This window comes from Rhinichthys klamathensis, unplaced genomic scaffold (assembly GCF_029890125.1).
Source record: "Rhinichthys klamathensis goyatoka isolate OS25496 unplaced genomic scaffold, OSU_Roscu_1.1 h1tg000347l_1, whole genome shotgun sequence".
Taxonomy (NCBI): domain Eukaryota; kingdom Metazoa; phylum Chordata; class Actinopteri; order Cypriniformes; family Leuciscidae; genus Rhinichthys; species Rhinichthys klamathensis.
Window position 1 is genome coordinate 1,192,501 of NW_026606859.1, and position 12,122 is coordinate 1,204,622.

General features: G+C 42.2%; 1 protein-coding gene across 1 annotated transcript in view; it reads left to right on the forward strand.

Moving 5' to 3' along the window:
- Positions 1-9,329, forward strand: part of smtnl1 (smoothelin-like 1) — a 9,338-nt gene extending 9 nt beyond the window's left edge. Inside the window, exons 1-5 of the mRNA XM_056272718.1 lie at positions 1-80; positions 1,894-2,525; positions 6,654-6,768; positions 8,632-8,783; positions 8,903-9,329. The exon at positions 1-80 is cut by the window's left edge and continues 9 nt beyond it. Of these exons, the coding sequence (XP_056128693.1) occupies positions 24-80; positions 1,894-2,525; positions 6,654-6,768; positions 8,632-8,783; positions 8,903-9,254 (1,308 nt within the window). The 5' untranslated portion in view covers positions 1-23 and the 3' untranslated portion in view covers positions 9,255-9,329. The remainder of the gene's footprint in view (positions 81-1,893; positions 2,526-6,653; positions 6,769-8,631; positions 8,784-8,902) is intronic.
- The last annotated feature ends 2,793 nt before the right edge of the window (positions 9,330-12,122 follow it).

Here is a 12,122-nt window from a genome sequence, read left to right on the forward strand (position 1 = left end):
AGATCAGTGAAGACTCTGGAGGAATGGAGGATTCAGAGCATGTGGCCGTGAGCAGTGAGACAGAGGCGATGACTGAGCAGGTAACGTGTGTTTCTCTCTCTATTCCAGTGTGTGTTCTCTCTCACTGTCTGCTCACGTTAACCCTCGAGTCCTGAGACCCCAACGCCCTTTAACATCTCAAAAACTGCCTTAACGCTGCACCAGGTTCACACAATCACAAATAATACGGTATGTTAATTTAGTTTGGGTTATTATCAGAGACCCCAGATATAAAACATTGATAAATGCAATGAATTTCCACAGGCAAAGATGTGACTGTTACCCAGGACATTCTCAGGACTTTAGCTTACGCTGCAGGCTCTCTCATGACCAAACATTCTTCCAGTAATGTTAATATAACATTCACTCAAAGTTATCTGGTCTTTAATAATGTTCTCAAATCATTAGCACTAAAACATTATCAGTACATCATTCATGTTTTTACCTGAAATGTTTTAGTTTGAGGTTTGTCTGATGTTTTGTAATGTACCTACGTGTTTCAGAACGTACAAAAGTAACGTTTCCATAATGTTTTAAGATTAATTTAAAAAATGGAATGTTGCCTTAATGTTTGCAAAACCAAGAAAAACATTTAATAAACTGGATGTTTTTGAACATTCTGAGAACATTCAGAAATAACATTTTCTTAACAACTTAATAGGAACTTTAACAAAACTTTCTTAGAATATATGTTTGTTAGCTATAGGTCCAGATGCATTCCAGGTGTCTATTTCATTTTCATTTCTTACACTATAAGTGTTTAATGTGTTACGCTGGGGTCGAACTGACCACCATAGCAGGTCTGTGTCAGAGACATCAGATTTCTGGAATATGCAACAAAGGGTTAAAACTTATATAATATCTGTCAAATGAATTTGGAATAATTCAGTGGAACATATTAAACAAATTTGAAAGATAACAAGAGGTTATTTTGGATGTACTACAATAGATTTTTCTCTGGGACCCCAAACATAAAACCGATAAAGTCAGTCAAAGTTACAATAAAATACATACAAACTCACAGTACAGTGTGTCACTCACACACACACACACACACAGGCTCTCTCTCGCAGTCTGAAGGTGTATGTTCAGTGTTTCCACATATGATTATTAATGGCAATATTATGTAATTATTATCATGTTGTAATACGATATGAACACATTTATTCATGCTCACACACACCCACACACACACACACACACACCTGCTCATTCAGTGGAATGCTCTTTATACAACTGGTGAGTCATGACCTCATGTGACACCTGGGACAGCTAAGCTAAACACACACACACACACACACATTCACACATGCAGGCACACACACGTCACAAGAGGACAGATGAAATAAATAAACTTGCACTATTTATAATACAAAACAGCATAGAATAGTGCATAAGTACGCAAATTATGCTATAATATATGCTATATGTTGCTAGTAGGCTAACAATTTACAAACCGCGCATACATTAATTATGTAGGATTTCTAATCAGTAATCCAGTCAATAATCACCGGTAAACGCTTCTCTCTGCCAGTTGACTCACTCTGAGCAATGACATTCAGTGTGACTTGATTACTGTGAGATTAGAATTAAAAGTGGGTGCACTTTTAGAGGTTTGTCCTATTAAACTTATGGTTAAGGGATAGGATTTAATAGTTAGGTTTAGGTTGTACACTTTTGTACTTCCAAACTTATACAAATTCTCAAATTCACCTTGATAAATGTTGCATTACTTGAGTTTGGGGTACTCAGATATAAAATATAAATGCAATGAATTTTCACATGATATAATTGGCTGGTGTACACACAGTAGAGATACACTGAGTGGTAATTTTGTGCTTTGGTGTCATTCAGTGTGTTGAAGCTGACTCCGAGCCAGGAGGCGGGGCTGAGACGACAGAGGGCGGAGCTAATGAGGACAACACAGAAAACCAGGAGAACACAGGAGCTGGAGCCAATGAGAGTGAGGCATGTGAGCGCGAGGGCGGAGCTAATGAGGACAACGCAGAAAACCAGGAGAACACAGGGGGTGGAGCCAATGAGAGTGAGGCATGTGAGCGCGAGGGCGGAGTCACAGAGCAGGCCAACACAGTGGAGGAGGAAGAGAATAAAGAGACGGACATCACACCACATAAAGCTGGAGAACAAGAAAAAGACACAGAGGTAAATAAAAATAAAGAAAGTGAGGCAGAAGAAGAAGGAAAGGAGAGCAATAATGACCCTCACAAGAAAGATAATGATTCCTGCGATAATGAAGGACAGCTTGAGGAAAAGCACAAAGAAGAGGAGAAGAGGACAAAAGAAACTGAAGGAAAAACTAAAACGAAGGAAGATGAACGAGATACAAAAGAGAAAAAAGAGACTAAAGATGATGTCAAAATCAAACCAGAAAATCTAGGAAGAAAAAGCACGAAATCCTCCGTCTGTTCCCGATCGGCCCGACCCTCGACCCGAAGAGACGCCATGGCCAAGTTTCAGAAGGACCAGTGAGTCACCTTATTATCATCCTCCTCATGATCATATCTTTCTTCATCATTCTGATAAACCTCATAAAGTCCCCCGTCACAAATACCATGTGCCTAAAAGTGTTGATCACCCACACAATAGTTATATTTATTGTATGTAAACATCTCAGGGCTGTGTTTAAAACCCGGTTCCATGAGAATGTAAACGAGACGCCTCATCACGCTGTGTCATGTGTAGTACATGCCTTGGCTTATGACGAAGCAGGTGATGCCATGACGAGTGCGATCACATCTATAAATAATATCTGTGCGAGATCGGCAACGGCAAATTGTCTGAAGAAACCGCGCAGGCATGATCGAAGTATGGCGACGCGACGCGGTGCCTCATTCCCATTCTCAGGGAACCAGGTTATATACACACCCCTGAGGCGTTCCTTTACGAGGAACATCCGCACCGCGTCATGGTGTTGAGGCACATGGGCATGACAATACCTACACTGCCATAGTGAGAGGATGCCCTCACACAGGCTGTGGAAAGTGGCAAACGCACTGTAGTACAGGTATTGAGTCGGGGCAGAAACCCAGCAAACGCTACTCCCGTGATCACTGGAGGCTGAACAGTAGAGTCCTGCGCGGGACTGTTTTCTTCATCCCGCTCCCACCCGCGCCCGCCGAATTTCTGACCATTACCGCCCGCGTATGTGTTACACTTCCGCCCGCTCCCGCAAAGCTCTGAGAATTTATTCCCGCTCAATAATAGAGATGCATTGATTTTGTGTCTTCTCCCGTCCCGCAGGAAAAAAAACACGCATTTGTATTGCTATTAGGGATGGCCCGATACCATTTTTTTTCAAACCGATACGAGTACGAGTATTTACATTTGTGTACTTGCCGATACCGAGTACCGATACCGATATTTCTACCGCAAAAGTAATAGGCTCCCAGAAAAGAATTCGACTATTTTAGAACACAGGTTAGAAGATTGTTTTTATTTTCTTCTGCTTGTTTTAACAAGTCTAAAAATAAATAAAAATTAGTAAAAAAATAAATGTATTAACACACAAACCACTGTTAATTTAACATAAAAGCATGCAGGCTACTGCGTGCATGGTCTGGCATGACTGAATGCGCGCAAAGTGCGCTCCCTTAATAAATCCTAAAAGCTGACAGTTCCTCGCGATCTCACACAACTCTGTTATTATCAATGAAGCTGACTGCACAATCAATCTTTCATAATATCCACACTTTGTTTGTTATAATTAGAGGATTTGCCAGAGTACAGAATTCAGCACTGAACAAAAAAGTCCGTTTTGAGCGGTGAGGGGAGTCTATCTTAAATGCTTCTGATTGGCCATTGCGTTCAAGAAATCAACACATATGTCTGTGATTGGCTACATCGCTCAACGCTGTAACCATGTTATGAATAGAAACTCTGGCCTGTAAATCGTTTCTATTTTGTTGTAGTTGTTCTTGTTGCTTTTCTGCAAGAGATGAATAAAAATCTTTTAGTTTTTATGTTTTATTCATAGATATTTCTAGTTTGCGGGAGTCCCGCGAATCGTTTTATTCTCCCGTAACCCGCACACACAGAGTGAGTGCATTACCGCCCGCGCGCGCGCTCGGCCATCAGATCTATGATTCGTCTTCAGATGTTTAATTAGATTGCTGGTGTTAAACGATGTACTTTCTTTCCCTCCTCTCGACACCTTAGCTGAACATAACTCACAGGATGCCTTGCTGTTGTCATCACCCCTTATCTTGAAATGAGCCCAAACCGCCGACATTATACTTTCCTATGCCTCAGTTCACCTCGACAAAGCACTCGCGGCGGCCAGTTTCGTTTTGCAAAATGTACGCGGTATCGGTGCGTGGTATCGACGAATTTTTATGAGTACGAGTACGAGTATATTAGGACAGTATCGGCCCGATCCCCGATGCCAGTATCGGTATCGGGCCATCCCTAATTGCTATTATTAAAGAGATTCATGGGGTTGTTTGTTTCGTTTCCCTGGCCTGCATGTATTCTGACGCACTGATCAGGAAGATGATATTAGCCTGGCTAGGCTATCGGGGACATCTAAAACGCTTAGGCTACCGCTTGTTTTTTTTTAGCCGCCCATTCCCGCCCGCAGCAAAGTTCAAACCGCCCGCTCCCGCGAGATTTGCGTTGGGTCCCGCGGGACCCGGCGGGACTCAATCCCAATGCAGCCCTCTACTGAACAGTTCCAGGAAGGGAATGAGGGAGAGAAGTGGCTGTTAGATGTATAGGAACCACTCTCCCCCCTGTAGGGGGCGTCTGACGTCAGGACCTCTTCTTCTTCAGTCAATCGTGAGGTCAGGTCTGCCCCCTGCAGGCTGGGACTCTACGAGTTGGGACGCGGGAAAAACTGCCGGAACGCCTCAGATTGTTTCTTCGCCGCCTGAAATCTGTCAACGACTATAGTGACAGCGTTGTCAAACAGGCCAGATGGAGAGACCGGGGCGTCCAGCAGAAACAATCTTACTTTGTCCTTAATTCCCGATTGATCATTCCCGAGAGGTTGAGCCACAGATGCCTGTCCGTAGCAGCCATAGATCGGCCGATGGCATGGGTTTGTCTGTTTAGTGACGCGGAGAGATGCCTTATGGAGGTCTTTACCTGCCTCGAGGTCAAGGCCCCCGCTGGTGTCCCGGTCTCTGCACTGCACGGGGTGTAAAATCCATATCCTTTGGATGTAGTGATAATTCGACTTATAAAAACATATCAAGCCAAGGCACTCGAGAGTTTAAGTAAATGTACTGTTTATAAAAAGCCTTTATTTGATCATGGCTTAGGCAATTAAAAAACATTTTCTATTAACCGCACACAGACACGTTGCGGCTAATGAGCTTTCATCAGGTGTGGGTTCTCTCTTGTTACTACTTTATTCATTCAGGCGTCTCTTCCACCCAAGGCATCGACTTATACCCATGGTCATTGAGCCCAACAATACTCGAATAATCCGACGTCATTTGGGTTATGAACACGGGAGGAATAAGTGACTTTTCATGACTTCAAGATCTCACTGGGGAGATCGGGAAAGAAGGGGAGGTTATGTTTGGGTGGCCGATCGCTAGTAAGGAAGCACTCCTCCAATTTACTACGAGACGCTTCCCTCCTCTGATCGGGCCAGTCGGTGTTTAAGGTAGCCACCCCACGAGTGTCGACCTCTGGGAGCTCCTCATGTGACTTAGAGGAAGATGGTGACTGCCCGCTGGTCGCACTCGATTCGTATCATCTCTCAATGTGTAGTTACTTGAAACTAGATCCCCCTGAGAGCAGATCCTCGTCCAGAGCGGAAGAAATCCCAGAGCGAGCTTCCAACTCCTGAACGGGACCCTCTGAGTCTGTAGATAAAGCGAGAGATAGAGCGGCACCCGTCTCATGCTCCTCTGACAGCTCCATCTGCGAGCCCCAATACAAGGGACCAGAAGCACGAGGTGCAGATATAAAATCCCCTTCATCGGCAAAGAGGGCGAGGCGGGAGCGAAGCTGATCGAGTGTGCTGTGCTCCGAGACCGAGAACACACAACTCCAGTGTGTCCAGTGATACAGTGGGGCACGGCAAAACACATCTCCTAAACTTAGACTTTGTTTTTCCACCCCTTTTCTAAAACAGACAACAAATGTACACACAGTGACAAACCAATGCTTCTGAAGACAAGCTGGTGACGCTCTTGCGCAGATGTTATTTGCAGATGTGATTACGCACGTCACCTGACTTCAGCATAAGCCAATAGCTTGGCGTGTTCTCCACGTGACTCGGACACCGGCTCACACTGAAGCGTTCACATTTGCGTCAACAGCATGACGTGGCGTCTATGTTCCCTCGAAACGGAACTTCCATTATTAGCAATGAATTGAGTTTGTCGAACAGGTGCATTTGTTCAGTCAGTCAGTCAGTCACCTTTATTTTTATAACGCTTTATACAATACAGATTATTTCAAAGCAGCTTTACAGGGATAAACAGGAAAATAACCGAATCAATGATGCAAACAGAGTTCAGTTTGTCTGAAAGCAGCTCTAGAAAGAAGTGTCCTTGCTCAGCTGAAGTCAGCTCAGCGTTGTCAGTGTTGTTCAGTATATCTCTCTGTCTTTAATCTGAATAGTATATGTTGGCTTGTTGTAGGACTCAGGGTGTCCGAAACTTTAAAGTTCAACGGACATCTATAGGCATGGCGGGTGGAGCATCAATCAAACAGAAAATACTCAATTGGTGCAGGAACAAAACACAGAAATATGAGGTAAGCTAAAGCTCAAACGTCTTTGTAAACATTCACTCTTAAAAACAGCCAATCAGGACCATCACAGCTTTTACAGTCTGACATTTAAATAAACCAAAGAACAATAACTATGTTTCCATCCAAAGTTGTGAATTTAGCTTATGTGCAAAATGCATTATATGACAATGGAATATGGCATAAAAGACTTGTGAATAAAGCAGCGTTTCCATCGCATGTGTTCAAGAGAACAACATCATCACTTCCTGGTGCAGAATATCAGAAATAAACTGTGAGTTTCTGCAATCGGCTGTTTTCCCTCCATCATAAACGAGTGTGTGTCGAGCGTCATCATAACGAGTGTGTGTCGAGCGTCATCATAAACGAGTGTGTGTCGAGCGTCAGACGAAACACGTTCGAATGCTGGTGTTCGGGAACACACTCGTGTGTATGAGACGCTTCTGGAGGGAATTACACCCAATCACTCTGAACACACACTTCGACTTTCAGAAACACCAAACCAACATCTGAAATGCTGCGATGCCATTGGTCCGTTGGTTAATCCAGTTATCCAATCACAGCCTCCGCTGACACAAAGTCACATTAGGTTATTGAGGGATTTATTCAGTAAATGTGTTTCCATCATAGTTTATGTGCATGACCTCTTATTGAAAAAAACAAACAATTATCCACCAAAGATTTTTTGTGCACATTTTTAGAATTGATGTGCATCTTGCCGTTTCCATCCATCATCTTTATGCGATATGGCAAATTGAGAATAAAAATAGCTGGATGGAAACATAGCATAGCAACTCCAGAACCCTGTAGATCTCATAGCCAGGGTAGACGCTACATTGAATTTTACATGGATAGAAAAAGGAGACTTACAGTCTATCCAATGGCACACACTGTATAAAGGTCCTGGACCACTTGTAATTTTCACAACTCACAACTTTCAGTTTTTGGATCAACACAGTCTCATCCCAAGAAGTCATATAACTGACGTCTTGGGACGTCTTTTGACCATACGTCAATATCCGCCTTTTTAGGGTACCCTTAAACGTCGGTTTATGACGATCCTGGGACGTCATACAACTGACGCTTTACCTTTAACGTCAGTTAGGTGACGGGGTAGGTTTAGGGGTAGGTTTAGGTCTGGGGTAGAGTTAGGATCCGATAACGTCATCTAACCGACGTTTAAGGGTACCCTAAAAAGGCGGATATTGACGTATGGTCAAAAGACGTCCCAAGACGTCAGTTATATGACGTCTTGGGATGAGACTGCGCTGTTTGGATAGATGTTTCATTAGCTGAACAAACAACAGTACAATCCAAATATCCCTCACTGCATTTTCATTCCTGTCAGAAGTTTAATATGGCGCTAACCTGACGAAGGTCTATACAGTTCTTGACATGCTCCCAAGAACATTTATGTTTGAGAGTACACTGCTAGGCTAGTATGACCTATGTGGTCATAACTCGCGACGCTCAAATTACTTTACATCTTCAGACACTTATTTGGGAACCACCATCATTTCAACACAATCTAATGGAAATCCCTGACAATTTTACATTTACAACTATTTGTCGTACAATCCGCTTAGTCTCCAGTGATGGTTATTTTTAGAGATGGGCCTTCATCCTTATTTTCTTTCTAAAAAATCACATGTTTTTGTGTGATTCACATATGAAATAGCTACATTATCCAGTAAGATCGGGTTATTTTCATAATCTTGAAAACAATATGACATAGTGTATTTCTCTTGTGCTGTTTAACTTCAGTTCATGTTTGTTTGTACAGTGCTTTTCACCATACAGATCGTTTCAAATCAGCTTTCCAGAAAATGCACGTTTCAATAATACAATGTCTCCTATATCATATCTCAGGGTGTCTGCATAGAAAACTTCTCTTCCTCGTGGAGTGACGGCCTGGCTTTTTGTGCACTCGTTCATCGCTTCTTTCCCTCTGCTTTCGACTTCTCCTCCCTCAAAGCCAGTGAACGAGAGAAGAACTTCAGTCTGGCCTTCAGTACCGCAGAGTAAGTAGACGCTTCACTGCGTGGACACTATTAAACAGAGACGCATGGGTGTGTGAGGAAGAAAGAGGGACGTTTTTAGTCTGTAAATGCCAAACTCGTTCTCTCTCTCATATCTGCAGATCTCTTGCTGACTGCTGCCCCCTTCTGGAAGTGTCGGATATGTTACTGATGGGCAACAGGCCAGACCCGCTGTGTGTCTTCACATATGTGCAGGCTCTCTGCCATCACCTCTCGAAGATAGAGAAGGAGAGGAGGGAGAAAGAGACGGAGAAGGACACAAACACAGAAGAAGATCGAGGGGTTTCTGAAGCCAACGGAAGAGGAGACGGAGAGAGGGATGAGAGTGGACAGAACGAGGAGACGGAGGAAAACACATCAGATTCTGGCATGAAGACAGAACAAGAGACAGATCCCAATGAAAATGTTATAAATGTTGTGGATGAGAAACTCAATGAATTAATGAATGAATGAAAAAAGAAAGGAGAGCGTAAGAATAATGTATTGTTGTCGCAATCTGCTTTTGAGAATGAATAGTGTCTAATGTGGATGATCGGTATGTTATTCTTTGTTTGTATGGGTTTCATTTTGAACCCTTGGCTTTTACTTTTTGGGCTGGTTTAAAAATGTACATTTTGTTTGGTTTGACTTCCGTCTGTAAATTCAAACTCACCTCTACATTTCTGAATTCAGAAATATTACATGCTTTATGTTTTTATGGCTAACTGTAAATTCTTTAAGTTCAGTTACTTAAAATGCCTTATACTTTCAGTAAACTTAAAGGGAAAATTGAAGTTAAACAAGCAATCAGCTAAGAGTAAAGTAAGCTAACTCCTCCTGAGTAAATTAACTTAGTAAGTTTAATACTTCAATTTCACTTAATCTTAAATACTATGATTCTCAACATGGATTTAATATTTCATTTTAAGCTATGGAGGCTTAAAAAACTACATGCATTCGGTTTCCAACATTTCTTCAAGTGAAGTAAACTGAACAGACATCAGCCACCATATTTATTCCTTAAAATAATAACACTGCTTTGTTAAATTCACTGTTGTTATTAACAAAATAAACATATTTATTTCAGTCTCCGTTGAGTGTTCGCTTTTGAAGCCAGATTGGTTGTTGTCCAGGAGTTTGTTCTGTGCGAGAAACATGAAGATACATTATAAATGTACAAATATATATTTTTGAAGAATGCTTTTAATGAACAAGAAGGACATTTGTGTCATCATTTACTGTATCTCTAAACCTGGATATGACTTCTCTAATCATTAAACATGAGTTGATGAGTCATTAATTCATTCAGATGAGGTTATGTTCGATCATTATAACAGTAGAGAACATGTCTGTGTACAAAAACAGTAGACTGAAAGTATACTTACCCGTTTTTAGTTTAAATGAAGTATAGTAATAGCACACTTGAATAAACGTCTTATGGTAAGGGTTGTATACCGAGCATTTCACAATCCACACACTGCGTACTGCAGAAATAGTTTGACCAGTATCACTCTACGCTTTTTACAGCAGTGTTTCATAACTTGACATGTTATAAGATAGCCCTACCACTTCATATAAAGTCCATTTACAAACAGGCTGCTAGATTATTTAGTAATAAAGACATAAAGTTGGACTGAAAACAGTAAATAATATGTGGCATCATGTGAGAACTGATTCGGAAAGGTTGAAAGAGTAACTGATCTAATCGTCCACAACAACCCTAAAGAACAGAGTTTAATCTCTCAGGTCACACAGTGACTTCCTGAACTTTAGATCACGAACCCCATCCGAGGCGTTTGCTCCAGCCGAAGCGGTAAAGCTACTCGATGTGTTCTTCGGCTGGAGTGAGCGAGAGGAAGGTGAAGAATGAAGAGAGGATAATGATTACGCATGGTGCACGTGCTGCTCAACCCTAATGAATTTAAGGCTGTTGACACAGTAAATGACTCAGTGTCTCTGTTTCGTCCACATGTTCCAGTCATTTGGTGCTATATATATCGTTTGCACTCCGAGTATCTCTCTCAGAGTATCGTATTTCTCTGGCATGAAAGCGCTGGTGATCTGACGAGGTCCCAGCAGACGCCGGCTCTATCAGAGCACACACAGAGAGTCTCCAGCGCATGAGGTTAAAGTTCTGGAGTGTTTTGTATTCGTCTGGAAATATCGATTGATCACCTCAAGACTCAAAGGATCATGCAATCAGGATATGCTGGCAAGCCGGAAATCTGCCTTTGCTGGATGCTTTAATCATTGATCATTTGGATTTCCTTGGAGGATTGGGAACACTCAACCATCAATATCATTTCGCCATGGATTCCATCGATCCAGAATCCTCCAATTACACGGATTCAGACAACTACGCCTCGTCCATGCCAGCGTCGTCGACGTCCCGTAAGACCACGCACTACCGGGACCACGGAGGGCTGAGTTACGGTGTGGGAGTTGTGTGGACGCATCTCCGTCCCTTCATTCCCTTCTTCCTGATCTCCGGCCTGGTGGTGGTGCTGGTGTACCTGCTGCAGAGCATCGTGTACGGAGGGCCCTTCACCGACCCGCTGTTCTTCAGCAAGTTTGAGAAGCGCTGGCCCCCGCCCGACCAGGAGCCAGAACTCGGATCATCCGGGATCCTTTAAGGAAGAGAGCTTTTAAACAGCTACGGCCTACCAACAAAACCCTGAGAATTACAGTGATGAGACTGAGGATATAGACAAAGATTCATGAGATTGACCTCAATTAGTAAATTAGGGTTTTACGGTCCTTTATTTTGGAATGAAGGGGGGAAATGTATGCAAAGGATCAAGAGGCTCCAATGAAATAAATAGCTGAGAACTGATGATTTAATTTGACTGGACTGGACTCAGCTTTACTGCCTGTATACGGCTGGTTAAAGTCTAGTCAATCAAAATAAGCACCTGTGTTACTGTGATACTCGCAGACGCTTCCTCCAAAACGGCTGGTCGGACTTACTATTTAAAAACAAATGGTTTTACAAACTGTTAAAAAGCACTGGTATTATTTAATATGTGCCTGTGTGCAAAATAATAATGGGTTTTATTGTAATGTATAGTGCACAATACAAGCTTGGCAGGTTTGTTTTTTGTTCTAGTCAAGTTTTGAGTTTGATAGTTATTTATGCAGTCAATCAGAAACTCTCTACAGAACATGAGATGATGTGTTGATATGTTCTCATTTGTCCTACACTGACAGATAAACTTCCTCTTTTAAATGGAAGGTCAAATCGGCACACATATAGTACATTTTATGTCACAGTAAACTTTTAAATTAATTAAAAATATATATTTATGTACCACTGGTAACTGGTATAATTTGTAAGCCAATACC